General features: G+C 55.3%; 1 protein-coding gene across 4 annotated transcripts; it reads left to right on the plus strand.

Annotated features, from left to right (window-relative positions):
* Nucleotides 1-1868: 1868 nt before the first annotated feature.
* On the plus strand, nucleotides 1869-21282 carry GTSE1 (G2 and S-phase expressed 1). 4 transcript variants are annotated; one of them, XM_027070435.2, is made up of 13 exons: nucleotides 1869-1987; nucleotides 2162-2494; nucleotides 2738-2843; nucleotides 8891-8948; nucleotides 9052-9655; nucleotides 11637-11807; nucleotides 12582-12708; nucleotides 14291-14671; nucleotides 17562-17634; nucleotides 18418-18657; nucleotides 19570-19774; nucleotides 20202-20414; nucleotides 20859-21282. In XM_027070435.2, the coding sequence occupies exons 3-13, from the start codon at nucleotides 2822-2824 to the stop codon at nucleotides 20940-20942; spliced, it is 2178 nt and encodes a 725-aa protein (XP_026926236.2). In that variant the 5' UTR covers nucleotides 1869-1987; nucleotides 2162-2494; nucleotides 2738-2821; the 3' UTR covers nucleotides 20943-21282. The 4 variants fall into 4 exon arrangements, with proteins under 4 accessions (XP_026926236.2, XP_053055500.1, XP_014919012.3 ...); XM_053199525.1 differs by having other exon boundaries at nucleotides 2162-2464; XM_015063526.3 differs by lacking the exon at nucleotides 14291-14671.
* The last annotated feature ends 1119 nt before the right edge of the window (nucleotides 21283-22401 follow it).

Consider the following 22401-nt stretch of genomic DNA (forward strand, 5'->3'; position numbering starts at 1 on the left):
TCCTGAGCTGTCCCCTCCTGCCGGATGCCATGACACAGCAGGCTCACACTCCATCTGCCCTCCCCTCTCCTGGTTCCAAACAAGACACAGAGTGGCCGGGGAAGGCGGAACCCAGGTCTCTCCTCGGAGAAGCCCTCCACTCGTGTGGGGCAGGCTGGCGAGGATGCCCTTTCCTCCCCTGCTGTGACCTCCTCAGGTCAGGGATGGGATCTGTCCCAGCACCACCCAGCACTTGGCCTGCACTGAGGACCCGTCGAGGAACATTGGTGAAATGAAGCAGAATCTTATTGGGGGAGGGAAGAAATGTGTCTGATGGGCAGGCCCACAATAGGACAGATGGAGGACGATACCGTTTAGACTCAGCAGCAACAAGCTATTGATAATCAGTGCTGATCCTGAGCACCTCCTAGGTGCTGACACGATACAGGGAGAGGAGCATCGGGAGCGGGCGTTGGGGGCGCTCACCCCCTGCAGACAACCCCAGGGCTGTGGGGACCTGACATCTGGGCCAGGCACCCCCTGAGCCCTTGCTACAATTGTGCAGGGGATTGGGTCAGGCAGGCCTAGGCCTTAGGGCCCTTGGTTGAGCACTGGCAGTACGAGACCAGCTGTGTCTTACCAGAGGCCTTGGTAGGTGGAGGGAAGCCTGGGGCTCCCGGGGTTGTGGGCCCAGCAAAACCAGCCTGCCTGAGGGTGTGCAGGACCCCGTTGAGGCAGCTGGGAGAGGACGTGACCCTGTGCCCTCCTCCTTCGAGCCCCTTTTTCTATCCAGACCTGAAGCCAGGGCCATTCCTGCACCTCTGTTCCTTGAGCCAGTAAATTCTCCTCTAAAGCCAGCTTGAAGCTGGTTTCCTGTTTCTTGCGACCCAAAGGCTCCTGACGGATACCTGCAGCTGGGATTTGTACCTGGGTCAGCCTGGCACCTTCTTTCTTACGTAGTTAAGCAGGAATCTGAGCAAAAGACAATGGAATTCAGAAAGGACCCATTGGACAGAGACTCGGGTGGGAAAGGCAGGGTCCAGGGACCCAGCACATCAGAGTGCAGTGGGGAGTGAAGACAGAAGTTGAAGGTGATAGAGGGAGCCCTTCAATAGAAAAGAGGTGTTTGGGGATGCCAGGACCAGCCAAAGGGGATGCGGAGGGCAGGCTGGGCTCTTTCCAAGCTGCTAGACTCCCCACCTCCCTTGAATACCTAGCTTCCGAGCTCTCAGCTCTTGCCTGGGGCCCAGTGCTGGGCTGGGTGAAGCTGGGGACATCACATGACTGTGACCCCACCCTGCCTTTTAGGCTCACAGTCTCCTGGGGAGCTGCACTCAGGATCAGAAGTGAGGAGGGACCACAGTGAAATGGGGGTGATTGGTGTGGATGGTCCAAATGCCAGACGGCCTGGAAGGCTTCTTGGTGTAGGTCCGGGGCCCAGGATGGCTGCCTTCTGGACAGTTCTCCACCCAACCCGCCCCACATAAATAGCTCATTATCATGCCTGACAATGGTGCTCTCCCTTTTGGAGTTCCCTCCTTCCCAGGGCAGACCCTAGGCGTCATCCCTGGCGCCTCCTTCCCCCATCCTGCTACATCCACCAGTGCCAGATACCTAGGGTAACGGCTTCATGACACTGTGTCCTGAAGGGACCCCCTCATGCCACTGTCCCGCCCACGAGGTGGGTATTACATATACTTGAACGCCAGTCCAAGGCTCAAGCGAGGTCAGTCTCAAGCTGCCGCGGACTGCCCTGTTCACCGTCAGTGCTTCGCGTCGCTCAGATCAGGGATCTTGCCCCAACTTGTGCATTCCCCCATGCAGACTCGATCACGGGACCCTGCGCGCTCCTCCAATCTGCCCCCGCAGGACCCCCCCCAGCGGCTGTGAAGCCCAGGGGAAGCTTGGGCCGCACACCTCTGGCCAGGCTCAGACCCTCATCACAGCTCTCCGCCACCACTCAGCTTCTCCTGGCCCGGGGGGCGGGGGCACAAACCAGCGTCACCCGGTGCGCTCCTCGGGGCAGGGGCAGGGGCAGGGGCAGGGGCAGGGGCAGGGGCCGGGTCTTGCTACGGTATTATAACCGGTGCGAACTGCTTTACGAAGCAGACAGGTGCACCTATTTTGTTCGGTCTTCACAGTCAACATCCTGCTGTAGGAAATGAAGTCTCTCCATTTACAGATGAAGAGTTGGGATCGGAACCACGTCCCTTGTCACGCGTAGCCACCCCGGGCCAAACCGGCGGGCACGCGGTACCCGCAGCAAGGAAGCCCCGCCCCGCTCTGCGCGCCCACCGCGGGCTCACGGCGGAACGCCGGCGGGCACCGCCCACCCGCGCGCGGAGGCAGTGCGCACGCGCGCCGCCCTCCCCCGGCCGCGGCCCCCAGGATGCACCGGGCGCAGCGACGCTGCGCAGCCCGTTCAAACCGGCCAATCGGCAGCCCGCGCTGCGCTCGCCGCGCCGCGTTTAAATCCCGGGCGGAGGTGCGGTCGCCAGGCGTCGCCGCCGCTCGGGTGAGGGGCGGGGTGGCTCGGGCTGCGGGGTCCCTTCGCGCGTTCGGTCGGGGCTGTCGGGGTCTCCCCCCCCCTCCCCCACCGGTCCGGCCCCCGGCCGCGGTGTGCCGGCCCGATCGGGCCCCCGGAGCTCCCGGCCTGGGGGCGCTCGGCCGCTGGAAGGGGGCGGAGGGGTCGGGAGTGGGGGTGGGGGCGTCCTGGGCCTTGACACCGGCTCACCTGCTGGCCCCGCCCTTCCCGCAGTGACTTCCTGACAGCCCTCGTCGTGAAAGGAGGACACGCTTGGCGACCGACGCGCCTTCAGCCAGCCAGTCTCGAGAGGCAGGGATGGAGGTTCCCAAGAAGGATGGTATGTCCTTGTGGCCGCAGCGCCGCCGTGCAGGGAGCTCAGTGAGGATGCAGGTGGCGTTCATGCTTCTGTGAGAACGTACTCCTTGGCTTATTCAGTGCTCACCCTGTGCTCTGTGCCCGTGCGGCTCACGATCCCTGTCTTCAGGGGGTTTGCATCCTTCCGGCTTCCTTCATTCCGTTTTCTGCATCCCGCACCGCACCCCGCCCCCCCTCCCCAACACGGCTTTAGATTCTCATCGTGGTAGCAGGATCCTTTCCAGTTTTACTCGCTGTGTACACCCAGTGCGGAGAACACTGCCTGGCACTTCGCAGGAACTCACACACTTGTGGGAGGGAGTTCGGTGCGTTCTTTCCGCGTCTGTCGCCGGTTTCTGTTTGCCAAGGTGTGTTCAGAATCTTGGCGGCTTTTCCTCTCGCTCTGTCCCTGTCTGGTTTGAGCACCCCGGCGAGAATCCAGCCTCGCAGAATGAGGGAAGGGCCGCACCCGCCTTTTCTCTTAAAGCCTGTCGACATCCCCTATCCTTTGTTCCTCACGCACCCCTGTGCGGCAGGCAGACGGGGTACCCGGATCGCTTCCGCTTTGCTGAAACCGTGCTAGAGACTTTGCCCATCCCCTCACTTGTTCATTGTCTAGAAAGGGATTTGCCGCTGCACCCCCTTCTCCTCCCTTTCAGATACCAGTCCCTTCCTTGTGCGTGTAGAATCCTCATTGCCGCTAATGAGGACACCCCTCGTGTCAGCCTCCCTCCGTGGCCTCACCCTGTGCCTGTCCGTTCATTCGCTCCTGCTTGTCATTGACACACAGATACGTTCTGTTCTGTCTCCATATCCTCCACTCTGGGAGCCCGCCTTCCAGAGCTTTCTCTATTTGTTCTGCGATTTTCCCACGTTCCTCGACCAACCCCTCGGTCCTCACCCCTCTGTTCAAGCTGCTTTCACCACTTACAACATACATGGTGCCAAACCTGTTATCCCTTTTCTGTTCTTGTTAGTCAACCTCTCAATGACATCTGACCTCTCCTTCTGGAAACTTCCCTCTCACCTGGCTTCCAAGGCAGCCTTGGTTTTCCTTCTACCTCTCTGGTTGGTTTATCCATCACTTTGCAGCCTCCTCTTCCTCCACTGTCTTTTGAAGCTAACCTTACCCAGGACGAGGTCTCTGGGGTCTCTTTGTATCCATACCCCAGGGCTCTCGGACATTCCCATGGCTTTAAACCCCATCTGCAGGGCGTGTGGCTGGCTCAGTCTGTTAAGTGTCCAACTCTTGATTTCGGTTCAGGTCCTGATCTCACCTTCTCGTGGGTTGAAGCCCCGTGTTGGGCTCTGTCTGCCCCTCCCCTGCTTGGGCTGTCTCTGTCTCTCTCAAAATAAATAATAAGGAAACTTAGAAAAGCCATCTCCTTTCTAGTGGTGCCGCATTTTGTCTTGAGCGCAGCCTCTCCTCCGAGCTCTGGGCTGTATATCCACCCACCTGTTTGGCATCTTCCCCTGTCCTGCACTTCATACTCAGTGTGCCCCCATCTCCCCGCTCTTGGGCTGCTCTCTGTCTTCTCATGGAAGGGAACGGCTCCTCCATATACTTAGCTAAGTTGTGAAGGGGCCGTGTTCATTCAATCATCATTTACTGCGATTTCCACCTTCCGAATAGATTTTGGATCCATCTCCCTCTTTCCAACCCCACCCGGAGGGGCCACCGTGTGCCTCTCAGCCACATTAACTCACTTCCACCCACTCGGACATTTTGCACTTTGGCCAATGCGTGATTTCAGGAGATACCGCCTGCTTTTCTCATCCACTCTACACAGCAGCCAGGGTAACCTTTTGAAAACACAAGGTAGATCATAACTCTTCCGCTTAAAACCTCCAGTAGCTTCCTGTTGCACTTTGGATAAAACAGGAGCTCCTTGCCTGGGCTTGCAAACCCTCCAGGATCTGACCCTGCCCGTTGCCACCTCCTGCAGCCTCCCCCTCAGCCACCCAGCCGCCCCGCCAAAGGCCATCGATGTCTTTGGTCCGTTCGATCTTCCGGAGCTAATCTGTGCAAGAGGAAACCAGTATGTGTATATGTTGTCGGCTGACTGCCCTCCTTTTCTTCTTAAAAAATTTTTTTTTAATATTTATTTACTTTTGAGAGAGAGAGAGAAACAGAACACGAATGGAGGAGGGGCAGAGAGAGAGGGAGACACAGAATTTGAAGCAGGCTGCAGGCTCTGAGCTGTCAGCCCAGAGCCTGACGCAGGGCTCGAACCCATGAGCCGTGAGATCATGACCCGAGCTGAGGTCTGACACTCCACCGACTGAGCCACCCAGGCTCCCCCGAGTGTCCTCTTTTTCTAGCGGATGGGGCCCTGTGCTGCGTCCTGGTTTGGGCACCTCATTTATCTTGATGCTTTTTGTAAGTCAACACAGGGCTCCTGTTCTCTTTTGTGTCTCTGTGGTGGCCATCTTCGGGGGGGTAGGTTGGGTGCTATAATTTCTCCCATCTGCTGTGGGTGACGTTAATCAGTTTGTGTCCGGTGTCTTGCTTTTTCAAAGGCTGCTGCGGCGAATTGCGCTGTGACTGCCCGTGAGATGTACTCCCACAAGTCCGCTTGCTGGGCCGGGGGACACCTGCGCTTTGTAGGTGCTGCCGGGTGACTCAGGAGGGCTGGCCAAGTGACACCTTCCCCAGCAGTCTGGGAACTGGTCTCTCCCCCGCAGCCTTGCCCGCATGGCACCAGACTTTTTGATCTTTGACAATCTGATAGGGGAGAAGTGGAATCTCAGGGTTATTTTTGTTTTATGTCATTTCATCAGTTATTTTCTCTGCTCTTACCCTTCGTCAGTTCTTCTGTTACTGTTTGTTTTCTTAGCAGTCTGTAGGCACTGCTCCTAGATGAGCCCTTTGTGATGTGAGCTGCAAATACTTTTTCCCTGCTTATTGTTTCTTTGTCTTTGCTCATGGTGATTTCTGCCATGCAGAGTTTTAAAATTGTTATTTATACATTGTACTATCAGTCTTTTATTTTATGGCTTCCACTTTGGTGTCATAGTTAGACCTCCTCACTCCAGGTTATAACATAATTTCCCCGTGGGTTCTTCTTATTCCTTTTATATGTATTTTCCTCCAAGGGAAAATACCGTTTATCGAATACTCTGTCTTCCCGTTTTATTTCGCAGGCTACTTTTATCATATACTGAGTTTTCTTTATGTGAATCTTACGTGTTTCCTGCTAGGTTTGTGTATCTGCATTTTGTGGGGTTTGCCGCTAACGTAGGTCTTTGTGATGAGGACTTGTCTTCCATCGTGTCTTCTAACCGTTCTTGGTAGGCGTGAATACCGTAGATTGCTGTGTGATGATTTTGTCCTCAGCCACCTGGTTGCATCCTTTCACTACTCATGACAGTATTCATGCGATTTTTTGGTGTCTACAATCTTAGCACCTGTGCACCATGGTATTTTTGCCTCCAGGTTCTTTCCCTTGTCTGTGTTAGTTAGTGTATCCAGATCTGTGTCAGGAATTGTGACAGCAGACATCGTCTCCAAGTGCCCAGCTTTCACGGAGTTTCCTCTTTGGACTTCCATTATCCCTCATGCTGACTTGCGGGTTAATTTACATAGAGATGGTGGTTTCTGGTGCTCTTTATTAGTATTTCCACTTTTTTCTTTTTTCCCCCTTTCTATTTTTTTTTTCCTTCCTCCTGGGGACATGATAGAATTGTACTTGCCCACCTGCTTGAGGCAGGATTCAGCTCGGGGGACGGGAAAGGCGGCCAGTGAAATGGGAGTGTGGTTTGTGTATGTGTTACTTCCGGGCCGTCGAGAACTGGCACGGGATTTGCTCTTTCCCTTCTCTTCCGCACCAACACCAGGCTCCCCAGGCTCCTGGGTTGTGCAGAGAGGAGGGCGGAGAGCAGGGCCCAAGCCCACCCTCAGCAGAATTAGAGGCTGAGTGAGAGACTCGGGGGTTGTCATGTCGGCGCGGGTTAACCTGTCCTGACTGATCGCACATGTACGCTCCTGACTTCAGAAGGGGCGCTTCTGACGGCATCCCATTAAACCCCAGTTTGGCTTTGGGCTCTAGGTGGATGCTTCCTCGTAGGGCAACACGTATCTGTCGGGTACCCATTACTTTTTAGGAAGGGCTTTTAAAGTCAACAAAGTTCGTGGCAGTTTTTCAAGTGTCTTGTCAGCATAGATGGCTGTGACCTACGGCTTTCCTTTCAGATCCAGTAATAGAACAATTGTGTTACTGGGTTGTGTAAAGTTAAGCCATCCTGAAGTCCTGAAACGAACTTCACTTAGTCACGATCTATTATTCTTCTTCTATTAAAAAAAATTTTTTTTTAATGTTTTTATTTATTTTTGAGAGAGAGAGAGAGAGAATGAGACTGAGCACGAGCAGGGGAGGGGCAGAGAGAGAGGGAGACACAGAATCCAAAGCAGGCTCCAGGCTCCGAGCCGTCAGTACAGAGCCCGACGTGGGGCTCGAACTCACGGACCGCGAGATCGTGACCTGAGCCGAAGTCGGCCGCTTAACCGACGGAGCCACCCAGGCACCCCTATTCTTCTTCTTTTAATGTGTTGGTGGATTCTGTTACCTAATATTCCTATTTAGGATTTTTATGTTAGGAACCTGGTCTGTTGCTTTCCTTCTGAGCTAACTTTAGAGGTTTTTGGTATGGTCATGCTTGCTTCATAGAAGTGAGTTGAAAGTTCCTTTTTTCTATCCTGTGGAGCAATATAAATAGTTCTGGAATGATCCATTCTTGAAAGACATGACAGAATTTCCTGTGAAACTATCGTGGACTTGGGCTCTTTTGAGGAGAAGAGCCCTTGAATAAGTCTGTGCAGTTATTTCGTGGTCATTGAACTGTTAAGGTCTTTTCCTTTTCTTCTGGAGTCCGTTTTAGAAATAAATCAATTTAAGTAATTTAAATACAAAAAATAAACTCCGTTTTCTAGAAAATTATCCATTTCAGCCAGGCTCTTAGGTTTATGTGCCTGGAATTGAGCAGACTAGCTTATGAATCTTTTCAGTTCCTCTCTCTCTGCTTATTTCCTTTTACTTTTTTTGTGCATTTGTGCTTTCTACCCTTCCCTTGATTGGGTAATTAAGAAAAATTGGTGTGACTAACGAGGGTCTAATTAGGATATTAGTATATGTTAAATCTTTATGGTTTTAATAAGTGTGCTGCATCATTTATGAGGGTCAAATAAGATGTGATTTGTGAAAGCACTGTATCAACTTTACGTGGTGGAAATACCCGTTCAGCACATTTCGATAATTATTTGCCAAGTGTCCAGGCCCCTTGCTGGACACGAGGGAGTTTGGGAGAGTGGTGGACATTTGCTGTCTTGGGGGAGCTTACAGTCTAGTTGGGGCCCCGGAAGAGTGAAGGGACATCTGCAGCAGGGCTAGTGTGGTGACAGAGGTCAGGTCAAGGCGATGCAGGGGTGGGGGGAGCTGAGGGGGGGAGAAGTTGCCTGGGAGCTGGAGGTTTGGTGGAGGGAGCAGGCTTATTAGACCGGGCCTATGGAGGTGCTATGGGGGATACAGAGTGCAGTTTCTTCTGGGGCGAGTTGGGCTCTAGAAGCGAAGGGAGTCAGCAAATACGAATGGAGTGGCGACTGCACATGCGAATGATAGGGAATTTGATTTTCAAAGAGCAGTAGGCATTCTATGGCTTGTAAGCCAGGAATTTAATTCTAGGGAACCTGAAGCAGGTGGTTTTTTGAAAATGCTCTAACCTGAAAATGACTTACCTAGTCTAGAAAAAACTAGTTCAATGACTTGGTGAATGCATTTTAGATTATACCTTAAAGATAAGGACTTAGACTTTTGGGGCAGCTCAGCAAACACACAACGGCTGATGCTATTTTAAAAAGAAAACAAAAAAACCAAGATAACCTTGAGCCCTCTGTGATGAGGTGACTGTTAAAATCATGATAAGGTACACTTTGGGGAGTGAAATGTTGTCATTGTTTTTATAGCTGTAGAGACTGGTAATGTTTTCTCTCTATCAACCCCAGCCCTCAAATAACACGGGACTTTCCCCCCACAGACATTCTTCTCCTGGCCGATGAAAAGTTTGACTTCGATCTTTCACTGTCTTCTTCAAGGTAAACGGATGAGTTTTCTTCCCTTGCCTTGGGCTTAACCGCATTCGGTAAGGTCTTTCATTTAACTGCCAGTGTCCTTAATGATCCTTTTGTCTTAAAACAGTGCAAACGAAGATGATGAAGTCTTCTTTGGACCCGTGGGGCATAAAGAAAGATGTGTCGCTGCCAGCTTAGAGTTAAATCCCCACGTTCCCGAAGAACCACTTCTGCCAGGCTCGGAAGGTCACTTCACCTGGAGCCCTCTCACTGGGGAGAAGTTTGTGGAAGTGTACACGGAGGCTCACTTGCTGGCCTTCCAGATCGAAAGCAAAAGCAAAAACAGGGCAGCCCAAGCGGCCAGGCCCGAAGACCTTTGGAGCCAGAGCGTGGAGAGATTTATCCAGGAATCGAAATTAAAAATAAACCTGTTTGAGAAAGAAATGGAAATGAGGAAGAGCCCCAGGTCGCTGAAGAGGGAGACATATTACCTGTCGGACAGCCCCTTGAGGGCACCGCTGAGCCAGACCCCCTGGGGGGCAGCATCTGCCCAGGCCGGCCAAGCCCAGACGCAGGGACCTCTGCACTCGCCTCGCTCTTCCTTGCCGGTGGAACCCGGTGCTGCTCCCCCTCCAAACCAGGCAGGGCCTCAGAAAAAGGTCATCAGCCAGTTGGTACGGCCCCGAGCTTCGTCTGTGAGAGGGAAAACCATTCATGCGGCCGCGGAGCAGGTAGACACGTTCACGTGCCAGGACCTGCGTGTGCGGGACTAGGTGCTCCCTCGCGTCTTAGCCCTCGCGGTTTATGGCCCTAACGGAAACCGTTGTGGGGAGAAGCTTGGAAACGTAGCTGGGCTGAGGGCTGGGAAGCAGAGGAACCGCAAGTCCATGGGGGGCAGGAGTGGCACGGGGAGCTGGGTTTGGGGTGCATGTGGACGCAGGCGCGGCTGCCTTCCTCCTGGGATGACTTAAAAACATCCCTTCCTAGATGCTACAGCTTCGGATTTCCTGCTCATTAGGGGTTTCATCTGCATTAACAAGCAGCTTCCAACAGTTCCCCTCCCTGAACCGGATTTTGTTGAGACTGCTCTCCTCCCAGGAATTAAATGGATGAGCCGTCCTGGGCAGTGGCAGTGGCCGGGCAGGTCTTTGGGGTGCGGTTAGCCCCTGCGGTTTGTAGGGCAGAGCGCTAGGGCAGGAGAAAGGGAGGGTCACACCACGGCTGCTTCCAGGCCTCGCTGACCCGGCCTCACTCAGGGGAGGAAGTTATGCTGCGAGGAGAGGCAGCAGGTTGGAGCCCGCCGAGCACCGCTTCTCAGCTCTGCTCCTAACCGGGGCCCTGGGCCTCAGCTCTCTGAGCTGGTTACGGAGATGCTGTGTGGGGTCATGAGCAAGTCTGGGTCCGTGCAAAACAGCTAGCGAGGGCCGGGGAGCGCCCTCCCTCCCCAAGCACATCTCCCGAACCGTGCGACTCCCTGCGCTCAGGACCCAGAACTGATCCGAGCTAAAGGCGCTTGTGCCGCACTGGACCCTGGACGGAGGAGGCGTGCTGGCCATCGCTTCCCCTAAGGAGCTGGGCCGTCGTTCCTTTAATCACACGAACTCCTCCTGCCGGAGCCCGTTTGGATGTCAATTTCCAAAGTGAGGTCTCCAGAACAAGAGGGACACGGGTCTTCTATGTAATGCGTGGACCCGCGCACGGATTTCTGTGTGTAACACGTGGGCTGGACTCAGGCAATAAAGAAATGCCATATTAGTACATAGTAGAACATGGATGACCCTTGAAGACCTGCCTAGTGAAAGCAGCCGGACGCCAAAGGTCACCTGCTGTACGATCCTGTTGGCATGAAGGACCACGATGGGCGAATTGTATTGAGGGGGGTAGGTTAGCCAGTGTGCAGGCGGGGAGGTTGAGGGAGTAGGGGGGCGGGGGCACCTGCTAATGGCTAGCAGTTTCCTTCAGGGACAACAAGTATGGTCTAAGATTATACTGACGGTGGCCTTACAGCACTGTGAACGTGCAGAAACCACTGACAACGCACACCTTCAGATGGCGAACTTACGTCCATGAGGTAGATCTCAAGTTTTAAAATGCTGTGAAGGAAAAAGAAAGTGATTGTTTCCTTGCTCTGACCTTATGAGCTGCTGCCGCTTCTCATTAGCGCTCCTTGTTACAAGGGGTTATTTTTATCCGCAGGGGTCAGTGCCAGGAATGCCCTTGCGTCTAAATATGTCAGAAATGTATTCTTTGTTTGACTCTGCTCTCCAAAGAAAAATGGCTCTCAGTACTCTTCTGAGAAGATTCGTTGCCACTGAGCTGCCTCTCGGGGAGAGGAAATGACCTTTTAATGAGTGATTCCTCTCCATACAGCATTTAAGAGTTTTTGTCACTAGAGTCACTTTCCTCATCATCTTTAAATAAGAATCCTGATTGAGGAATAGCTTTAGGGGATCTCTCTCCTGCAACGATCTTAGTATTATTTTGCTGTTTTAAATGAGGAAGCAAACGCCATCGTCATTTCTGTCCGTGGTAATTTGGCAGAGGAAGCCAGTTGCCGTGTCCGCTTCCATCCCTTCCATCCAACGGGTGAACTGAGTACGTACAGCGCTGGGAAGATAGACGGTGCTGCTGGTGCTCGAAATTGACGCCTTGGTGCATCTGCGCATTGTTCAAGGCCAGACAGTGCTCTCAATTCAAATTGCAATTTTTCAGCCTATGAAAAGGATACCAGCTAGCCCTTCCAGCGTGAGAAACCTAAATGAGAAGGAATCCCGCGGGGCCGTGCCCCCTGACAAATCCAGTGCTGCCCGGGAGGGCGCCAGCTTGCCGGCCGGAGGCAGCCACTTGGTCCAAGGCAAGCGATCGCTCCCTGTCCTGAGCAAGGTGGGTCTGCCGGGGCTGTGGGTGGGTGTGGCCTGTGAGCAAGGAGAATAAAGGGGCGGCTTTGGGTACCATGTGGTGTGTCTCTGACTGAAGTCAAGTTTAGGAAGGTTGAAACTGGGACCCGTGAGAGGCAGCTTGCTGCAATGCAGAGAACACGGCCTGGCGTGCGTGGGGGGCTCCGTGGACTGGGAAAAGTCCGCCTCTCCGAGCCTGTGTGTGTCTGCGCCGCTCCGGCTGCCCTCAGACGAGATGGGATGTCCGTGCTTGGAAACCGCAGCTCACAGGCCTGGAGACGAGCGCCCGCAGCTTTGTGGTTAAACGGTGCTGCGTGTGAGAACCGCTGATGTACTCGCCAGAAGCTGGGCCCCAGCTACAGACTCGGGGGGCAGGGTCAGAGCCCCAACATCTGCATTTCAGGAGTCCCCCACGTTTCTCACTCATGCAGGGCTTTGAAGACCGCGCTTGAGAAGTACTGCTTGGCCTTTTCTTTACACTTAAGATGATGATTACTCAATTATTAAAAATTATTTTAGGGGGGTGCCTGGGTGGCTCGGGTCATGATCTCATGGTTCATGAGTCGGAGCCCTGTTGTCAGCGAGGAGCCCGCTTCAGATCTTCTGTCTCCCTCTCACTCTGCTCCTCCCCTGCTCACTTTCTCTCTCTCTCTCTCTCTCAAAAATAAACATTAAAAAAAATATTTTTAAACCCAATTTTGGCATAAAAAAGTAATGGGTAGATAACAATCTTCGATGACTCTGTTTTTTAATGTTTCAGTTGGCGCCGAAGAGGACCCTGTTAAAACCAAGTGGGTGTGCTGGCGGTCTTTCAAGGAAGTCGTCTTCCTCAGGGTCTGTTTCTGGTGGGATTTCCAGTGTGTGTGCTTCTCCGGCCACCTGCAGAGGTAAGCCAGCCAGTGTCTCCTGCCCAGACCCGCCCGCGTCTCGAGAGGCAAGGCCTTGAATGCTATCTGACCCACTGAGACTGTTTTCACAGAACCACGTAGACTCAGCAGAAGGTTCTGGAGGGTTTGCTGCGGTCTGGGGCAGGAGACGTTGTGTCGGGCCCCCTGCCCTCCAGGGTTTCTCCTCTGAGAAGGGGCACGCTCAGGCCAGGGGTTTTAGGGCAGGGTGGTTCCAGCCGTCCCAAAGCTGGTGGACGCTCCACGTGCCCGCGACACACGAGGACGCTGAGACCAGCCCACTGACATGTAGTCACACACAGGTTTTAAAAATAGGACTGTTCCAGATAACGTAGGGCACGTGGCCCTTGTAAGTGCCTGTGCTTCTTTAAACCCCGACCCAAACCCGCCTCTGCACGGTGGTAACCTTCGCAAGCCAAGGGCGCCATCTGGTGGTAAAGGGGAGAAGCCCTCGTGACCTGTGGGGGGAAGCCCTGGATTCCCTTCAGGACTCCGCCCTCTTCCACGCGTTATTTGCGGTGCAGACCTGTGCGCGTTTTGTCAAACCGCAAAGCGTGAGCTCTGGAGTTAGGCCGACGTGATTTGGAGCCCCCGCTGCCAGGTGGCGGCCAAGAGAACTCCAGTTGTTCCCGGAACCGGACACACCGCAGGACAGAGCCTCCCCGGACGCGCTCTTCCGGGCATCAGAAGGAGCGCGTGGCCCGCGTTCGGGGAAAGGAAGTTCTGTCTCGTCGGAGGTTGTGAGGCCTGAGTGGCCGCGGCGGTGCGGGGCGTCAGCACTGTTTTCACTCGGGGGCCCTGCGTTCCTAGCCGCTAAAGGTTGAGACGGACGTGGAACGGGCCTGAGTGTGGGTCTTTCTGCGTGGTACACACTGGGGAGGCTGGGTCAGACAGGACGGTTGTGGGGGGGGGGGGGGGGAGCGCCGTAAAGCCATTACGCACTGAAGAAAAGAGCTATGGCATCAGCCGTTCTCTTCGAGGCCTTCTTTGGGATCTCGCCAGCCTGCCTTCTGCACGGGGCATATTGGCACCTGAGGACCTCGTTCGCCGTCCTTCTGTTTTAAATGGCGCTCGTGATGGCCACGACCCAGCCTCCTTGGGACTCGAGGGAGCCCACCAGTGATGAATGCGCCTCCTCTCGCCCTTCCCTCCCTTCCTCCCTGCCCAGAGGCACGGCTGGACCGCCCGCTTGTGTCTGCTCAGCCAGCGTAGATGTCTGCTGTTGACACAGTCGGTGGAGGGGGAGAGTTCGAATTTACGTACGCTTACGTGTGTCCTGGTAATTGCGTCTAGAGTTAGTACCTTACAACGCACTCGGCTGAGCCATGAGCGACCCAGCTTGTCCTGTTTGAGGATGTTACCTGACGGGTGTACGGAATATTGCTCACAGGTCCTGTGTTTCTCTTACATGGAGATCGTGAGGATAGAAATACATTTCCTTCACTTGAAAACATTTTCAGGTAGATACGGTGAAGACAGCGTACCTTGTGTTTGTCAAGTAACTTCATAATTTAAAAGTGACCCAGGCCTCAGCCATAACCAGACGTCGTGTCTCCTCTTCCAGCTAAATCAAGTGAACCTGCAAGTTTTCCTGCGAACAGTTCCCCGCCTGTGTCATGCACCAGCCAGTCAGGCAGAGTGGGACCTGCTGTGTCCCGGCAGTCCCTGCAGGGAGGCCCTGGGGGCGCGTCCTGCAGAAGGAGTAAATGGACCTCGGCTGCAGAGGTGACAAGGGAGCCAGCCAAGGCGTTCACCCCCGCGGCTGTCGCCCAAGCCCGGACTCTGGAACAGGGAGGCCCGGGGCTGAGCTCTCATTCCAGCTGGTCGCCGCCGTCTCCGTTGAATACGGCCGGGAGTGCCAGAGGGCGTGATTCCCGGCTACCCTGCAAGACAAAGGCGATGCCCACCCCAACAAGTCACTTTAAGGTCCCCAAGTTTTCTACTGGTGAGGAATGGAGCATTTTCTGTATGTTTTTCTTAGTTTTTTTTTTTTTTTTTTTAACGTTTATCCATTTTTTTGAGAGAGAGAATGCGCACAAGCAGGGGAGGGGCAGAGAGAGAGGGAGACACGGGGTCCAAAGCAGGTTCCTGGCCTTGAGCGGTCAGCACAGAGCCCCATGCGGGGCTCGAACCCATGAACTGTGAGATCATGACCTGCACCGAAGTCAGACGCTTAACCGACTGAGCCACCCAGGCGTCGCTATTAAAACACCTTGAATATGTTGTCCTAGCATCTTCTAGCTTGCATCATTTTGGACGAGCACTCAGTGGAATCCCCATCCCGCATTCTTCCCTCCGTCACATCACTGCTCCCAGGCTCCTCTTAGGAGCTCCTGTCTATTGTTAATTTCAGCATTTTGATTATTACGAATTTTGAAGTGGCTTTTTTGGAGTTTATCCTTCTTGGGGGTTCCTGAGCTGCTTTGATCTGTGGGTTGATGTTTCTAATTCATTCTGGAAAAAAAACTTGGCTCTTATTTCTTCAGATTCTGTTTGCTTGCTGCCCCTAGTTACAGGGACCCTAACTACATGTGTCTAGACTTCTCAATGTGGCTTGTAGGTCATGGAGGCCCGGGGTTTCCCCCTTTTCTTGTGTTTCAGTTTTGACATCTGTAACGTCCTGTCTTCACGCTTACCTGTCTTTCTCTGCGGCGCGTCTAATCTGTGGTTACGCCCATTCAGTTCATTTTTCTTTTTTGACATTGTAGTTTCCCCATCTTTGTCCTTATGGTGTTTATTTAAGTTCTTGAACATATTTATGACAGTTGATTTACACTGTTTCTTCTAATGCCACCTTCCCGGTCATTTGGGGGTCTGTTTCTAGTGACTGACTTTTTTCCTGATTATGACCACATTTTCCTGCCTCTTCGTGTGTAATCGTTGTTTACAGTATAGGTTTAAAATCTTGGAAGATCTGCATTTTGTTGCTTTGCTTTAAGAAGTAGAACCTTGCTTTGGCGGGCATTTCAATCGCAGGTCAACTTGAGCCTTTTGAGGATTGTTTTAAAGCTTCGATGGGGCAGGTCTCGAGTGGCCTATACCCTTGGGAACAGGTGGCCTTGCTGCTGACTTGTGCTTGCCTGGTCCCTGCCGGACGTGCTGCGTGTTCCCGAGGTCCCTGCTGTGGCCGGTGGGACGTGGGCAGTTTCCAGCCCTGTGCGAACGGTGGCCGTTGTTCCCAGTGGCTGTCCTCACCTTGGCCTTTCGGAGTCTCCCTCTGCACGCGTGTGTTTCCTCCGTGGCCAAGGACCCGGGCTGCCTCCCTGTCTGGCTATGAGTGGCACCGGCGTGGTATCTGGAGGGTGGCAGGTGGCAGGTGCTCGGTCGAGGCAGATGAATCTAAGAAATCCACGTAACGTGGGAGGTCGTGCAGAGCTGCCTTAAGGGAGAGGGTCCCTGTAGCTTCACTCAAGTAGAGGTGCTTGTCTCTTGAAGTCTCCAGCACTGCTGGCCGGTACAGGTGGCCTTTAATGCCCTGAAGCCTTTTGAGGACCCAGGCCGTCTCTGTCTCGTTTTGCCGTGACCGGTGTCTCTTCCTCATCCTCCAATGCAGCTGCTGCAGCCCCACCTTCCGCCCCGTCAGCTGCGAGGGTGGGACGGGCGAAGGGGACCACACCCCTACCTTGCGAGAGCGCTTACGGAAGTTGTGTGTGCCCCTCTCTGTCCCCTCGCTCAGGCCTCAGTCATGTGACCGTGCTTCCCTGCCAGGGGTGCTAAGACGTGCTGTCTTCTCGCCCCGCTCAGGTTCCTTCCTGAGAAGAAGAGGGCGGATACTGATCAAACACTAGCAACCTCAGCCAAGTTAGTGAACGAGGGGAAGGGTCATGAGAGGTGGGGACGGAGGTGGCCGGGGGCCAGTGCAGGTGCTAAGGAAGAGGGTTTTAGGTGGGGAGTCCTGGCCTCCAGCAGATCCCTCCCCTGAGTGATGAACAGGCCTTCGTGGGCAAGAATGGAAGCTGGGAGGGCTCCGTGGCAGCCCGGCCGTGAGGTGGACAGGAGACCATGGGGGGAGGGGAGCTCGTGGCGGCGTGGGAGGGGACTCGGGAGTGACCCGGAGGCCTCCGCGGGGCGCCCGGGTGCTGCCTCCCACGCCCAGGGGCCCAGGAGAGGGCTGGAGGAACGGCAGCCCCGGGTAGAGCCCACTGGCCCGGTTTGCACCTGTTGAGCGCGAGGTGCCACAGTTCGGGGCTGTGCTGAGGGCCGTGCCGAGCAGGTGGTTGAAGGTGTGGGTTCGGGCCCCGTGGGAGCGGTCACCCCTGGAGATAAGATTGAGGTTTCCATGGCAGGGAGCTCAGCGTGTTGGCTGAAAGCGGTTCTTCGGAGCGTCCACGGCACGGGGCGCACCGAGTGTGCTTGGCGGCGTCGGCTGCCTTTCTTCCCGGGTGCCCGAGGCCACGGCGTGCCTCTGGCTGCCTTTCCTCCAACCACACGGTCATCTGCCGGTCTCGCCGACTTGGACCAGTCCCAGTGCCCGTCGGCTGCTACCCTCTGCTGCCCGTGCCCCTAATGACGCCTCACGCGCCTCTGAAATCGGTTTCTCTTTTCTTCACGGTGTCAGGGACAGGGCTGTCCATGAACACCGTTCATCATTCACCCTGGGCCAAACTGTTCTCATAAACTCAGTGCCGGAGAGGCCACGGGGAGCCCCACGCCGTTAGAACACGCGGCCCTGCGACCGTGGCAGCGGGCTCCCTCCGTGGCCGCGAGCACCCTTGTGGTCGCGACACCAGCTGTCCTGGTAGAGCAGACACGGGGACAGTAGGGACAGGGCCCTGCGGTGGGTTTGTCACTTGATCCACGTTTGACTGACGGGACACACTTCCTCTCTTGCTCAGGTGAGCCTGCAGACAGTGCAATGCCAAAGTCCTGTCGGGCACAGAGGCCATATTCCTGCACATCAGTGGGAAGGTGAGGAGTCGTCCACTTCCTTTGATTTTATTTTTTTTAACGTTTATTTTTGAGAGAGGGAGAGAGAGAGACAGAGTGCAAGCAGGGGAGGGGCAGAGAGAGAGGGAGACACAGAATCCGAAGCGGGCTCCGGGCTCTGAGCTGTCAGCACAGAGCCCAACCCGGGGCTTGAACCTGCGAACCGTGAGACCATGACCTGAGCCGAAGTCGGACGCTCAACCGACGGAACCCCCCGGCGACCCTCGACCTATTTAAAATAGTGGTTGACTCCACACAGACTGTCTTTATCAGTAACCGCAGAACAAATCAGCAGGAGGATTCACCAGCGGTTACAGCCACACGTATCGCCAGATTGGAAAGCGGGATGTGTGAGAAATGAGCCGCGGGTGCCCGCATTCAGTCCTGTGCGCTCACGTGGGGTTCAGGTGACCCGAGCGCTAGAATGAATGAACACGCAGTGACGGCTCCCTGTGTGCGTGTGAGCCTGGGCAGTCCCCGCTGTGGCTCTGGATTTCCTCGTGGAAATACCTACGCTGTCAGAGGTGATGTTTAGATGTTTTGCGGACCTCCCACGAGGTGCGTTCACATGCTCCGTCCGGAGACAGCAGGGTTTCCCAGGGTGCTGGCGGTGGCCCTGCCTCCCTAGAGCAGACCTCCAGCGGGCTTCGCAGGCCTGAGTCTCGTCTGTTGAAGTCACAGGACTTTTTACTGCATTAGCATATCGGATGAATAGAATCTTCTTTTTGTTCATGCCTGCTGAAGACTCTCATTTTGTCTTTCCAGGGTAGTTGTCCACAGCACTCCCGCTGGACACTCATCTGGGCCGGCCTCACCAGGACATTTAAGCAGTATGACGACCCCTGTGAGTACGAGGCGTGGGTCAGCCTTGCCCACGCCCGCCAGCCGTCGGCTCTCCAGCCTTCCACGGGTGACCCCTAAAACTGTGCCCAGAGCTCTGGCTTCTCCCCTGTGTGTGTCTGCTCCGCGGCTTTCCTCTGAACTCCGGAAAAAATGTGCAGTGAGGTAAGAGGCAGAGGCGATGGCCACAGAAGCCTGTCGGTGGCTCCCTGAAGCGCGGGAGGGCACCTGCTTGCTCCAACATCCTCGTTCCCACCCAGCGTACTGTCCCGACTGGGCTGAAGGGCTGGGCAAGCAGGGACGGCACCTGCCAATCACCCCGTCGCCGTGGGCCGTGGCCTCTCACTGGGGGGAGCCCTTTGGGCAGAAGACTCAGTAAGGTGCACCCACACCCGGGGTCTGGGGTCTGGTGTGGTCTTTGCAACCGGGCCCCCAGGACAGTCCCGTAGTCTTGGCCAGGGGTGACCACACTCAGGCTTCCTGAGAAACAGACTCCGCATTTGCTACCGCGTCCGTTCCACCTGCTTCTCCCGCCTCCCCTGCCCCCGTCCCTGTCACTTTGCTCCAGCCCCGCCGCCCCCTCCCTCAGCGCGTGGCAGACGGTCCTGCCCTGGCCGTCCTCTCCGTCTGGGATGCGCTGCCCCTCCACGGTTCAAGTCCACGTTCAGGGGCCAACCTCGGGGACCTTTCTGGAAAGTCCCGCCTCCCTACCCGGTCACTCTATTCCGTTTTCCTGCTTCATTTTCATCGGAGCATTTCTCTCCTCTCTACCTGAACGTGGAGCAAGCGTGTCTCTGTCCACTTCGCGGACTGAAGGGAAGGGCGTAAAACAGGCCCGTGTGGGTAGCAGGCTGGTAAGCTTTTAGAGCCAAAGGACCTCCGAGACCATTCGGGCCTTTTATTTTTATTCACGAGGAAGCTGAAGGTCAGAAAGGGACTCGAGCTGTCGCGGATGGAGCCGGAACCAAAGCCAGCACGCCCTGCCCCGTGTGACACGTCTCCTCCCAGAACAGAATCCTAGCCCGACGAGCCAGCACTTACGGTCCCTCACGGGGTCTGCCCTTTCTCTCCCCGCAGAGCCGCGCCAACCAGGGCGAGCAGGAGCGAGGCTGCCTCCAGGCGCGAGGACTCGTCGTCTGACGGGTCCTGTTCCCCCCCGTCGGCTGTGCCACAGGCACTTAACTTTTCTCCTGAAAAGAGCGACTTGGCTGTTCCAAAAAGCATCACTGCAGAAGGAGTGCCAGCTGCGGCCCGGCCACCCGAAGACACATGCCCTCGTGAGGTACCGTGTTCTCCGGGACCCTGGACTCTGCCCCCAAGCCGCGTGGTCACTCAGCACGGTGGTCCGCCGAGTTGCCTCTCTGGGACTTCATCTGTTGTCCCCGGGCCCCCAGGGCCAGAGAGTGGGAGTCAGGACCTCCAGCCTCTCCCCTCCTCCTGTGTTTGCCCAGAGGACGGGCAGTAGGAAGCAGAGTGACCGTGGGAGAGGCCGGTGGGAGCCCTAGTGTGGGCCATCGGCCAGAGGGCGGCAGACGGAGTTGGGGGGCCGTGTGGGGGTGGCCGAGGAGGAGAGAACTCCACCCATCGGTACGTGCACACCACAGCCAGCTGTCCCCGCTAAAGGCCATCCTTCCTTGGGTTTCCTGTTTTCTCAACATGGTGGACAGAAAGGTACCAGAATTGCCTTCAGATCTCGTGTTCTCGTCTAGGCGATTCTTGTGGATCTTAGACTGGAGCAACTTGCCATCGCTCCGAAAGCCGAGGGCCCAGCCCTCGTCAGCCCCCCTCTTGTGGACCTGGGCGGTACTCCAGAAGCAAGCGTGGCTCCGGGCTCTGAAGGCAGACCTCTGATTGACCTGCTGATCAACACTCCGGACATGAACAGAACCACCGCGTCCAAGCCTCTCCACGAGGTGGCACAGGTGAGAAGTAGCAGGTGGTTCCATGTGGGCTTTGGCCTCGGGTGGTCTCAGTTCTGGGTTTGTTCCTCCTCCCAGGGCACGTCGCGGTGACCCTCGAGAGCAGCCCCTGAGGTCTCTAAAGTGACACGTATTGGGGTACCCTCCAGCGGTGGCATGAGCTTGGAATTCACCAAGTCCTGCTGCGGGATCCTGCCTGGGGGCCCGGGAGCTCTCCGAGGGCAGGGGTCCCATCACTGTCGCTCCAGGGTCCCCCAGGGCCCGATTTGTGAGGAGGGAGCACATGTGTGTCAAGGACTCAGAGTTCTTCCGTGTGGCATCTTCTCCTTCCGGCTTCTTAGACATGCTAGCTGCACTTTCAGTGTGTCTGAGCCGCGGCGGAGGGGGCTCGCGGGCCGGGAGGGGCCACGCGGCCGCGCCATTCACCCCGTCGCCTCTGTCTTGCAGCTGATAGACTTGACTTCTCCTCTGATCCAGCTGAGTCCCGAGGCTGACAAGGAGAATGTTGATTCGCCACTTCTCAAGTTCTGAGGAGAATAAAACCCTTCGCGTTTTACATTTCGTTAAGAGAACTGCCAGTCCTAAGGTGGTTTTCAACCCTTAGAAATAAATCTTGGGAGCAGTTGTTTCGTGGTTGTTGTTTACAACAAACAACCCCAAGTAAGGGTCCCGGGCCTAGAGGGGATGTTGTGCAATCGGCCCCGAGCTTACCGCTGCCCCACACGCTGGGCTGGAGGTGAAGGATTTTGTTTTGTGTCTTTTGCGTGTAAAAATGGCAAGTGACTATTTTTAAAATTAAGTTTGCATGAAAAGGTAAATAGTCTAGGTTTAAATTAAATTGGAAAATAAATGAAAATGTATTAAAGCAGAATTCGATTTTAAGGTTATCTTGATTTTTAAGCAGGTGTGACTATTTTAATTATTAATCAGTATGCCAGATTGATGTTAGTCACACTGTTTCCACGAGTGGTTTTATTTAGAAGCTCACTTATTTATTTTGAGAAACAGTAAGCACGAGCATAGGAGGGGCAGAGAGAGAATCCCAGGCAGGTTCCGAGCTGCCAGCTGCGGGGCCTGATGTGGGGCTCGAACCCACGAACTGTGAGGTCACGGGCCGAGCCGAAACCAAGAGTCGGACGCTCAACCGACTGAGCCACCTGGACACCCTTCCCCAAGTGATTTTCAAAATTGAGTATGAAGAAATACTGGTTTAGATGCAGACCCCAAGCCCCACCGCCCCGGTCGGGGGCAGGATCAGCAGTCTGCACCTGCATGCAGACGCCCTGGGCGCGGGCCGTTCTAGGGAGGTGGCGGCCAGGACGGAGGGGGAGGTGAGAGAGGTAAGGAGCCACCTGTCTGAGGAGCGGACCCCTCGGCTGTGCTAAAGCTGGAGCCCTTGGCCCGAGGGCAGGAGGAAACGGAGCTAAGGGCCACTGGGCAGCGTAGTCCCTGCCTGAAGCCGTTCTAATATTTTCTGACAGCCAGCTAGCCTGCGAGCCACTGGTGTGTATAGAGACCTCACTTCTTGAGGAAATTTCTCAGTCTCAGTTCGGTGGCCTCACAGCACACAGCACTACGTGCACCTGCTTTTTGGGCTCCCACCTGGTGTTTCCTGCACGAGACCGGGGCTGAGCGGGGAGAGCCGGGGAGCGGGGGACTGCACTTTGAGCTTTCTCTGGTTAACGCCGGGAACCGGAAGGTGACTCCTGTGGTGTCTGCAGAGGGGAAGCAGACGTCCCGAAGAGGATGGCTGCACCTGTGGGTAGAAGCTTTACGTTCAAAGGCGGGGCTGCTCGGACGTGTGAGCGCCTCGCGCAGTCGTCTGAATAGACCACGGTTAGACTCCGAGCAACTCACCTTGTTGTCTGAATCCCCCCCCCACCCCCCCCCCCCCCGGCTGGTGGGAGCAGGGATCCTGTGGGAAGCCCAGCGGCCCACTCCTCCTCCGTGGCCCCGCGATTCACAGGGGAAAACCCCAAACCTGGAACTG

Source organism: Acinonyx jubatus, chromosome B4 (assembly GCF_027475565.1).
Source record: "Acinonyx jubatus isolate Ajub_Pintada_27869175 chromosome B4, VMU_Ajub_asm_v1.0, whole genome shotgun sequence".
NCBI classification, from domain to species: Eukaryota; Metazoa; Chordata; class Mammalia; order Carnivora; family Felidae; genus Acinonyx; species Acinonyx jubatus.

What these genes read in the sequence shown, in the direction of transcription:
- GTSE1 (XM_027070435.2), top strand. Translation starts at nt 2,822, where the DNA reads ATGGAGGTTCCCAAGAAGGATG. An exon ending in CGCTCCCTGTCCTGAGCAAG is followed by an intron (nt 11,808 to 12,581) that starts GTGGGTCTGCCG and finishes TTAATGTTTCAG; the next exon opens with TTGGCGCCGAAGAGGACCCT. An exon ending in TCCTGCACATCAGTGGGAAG is followed by an intron (nt 17,635 to 18,417) that starts GTGAGGAGTCGT and finishes TTGTCTTTCCAG; the next exon opens with GGTAGTTGTCCACAGCACTC.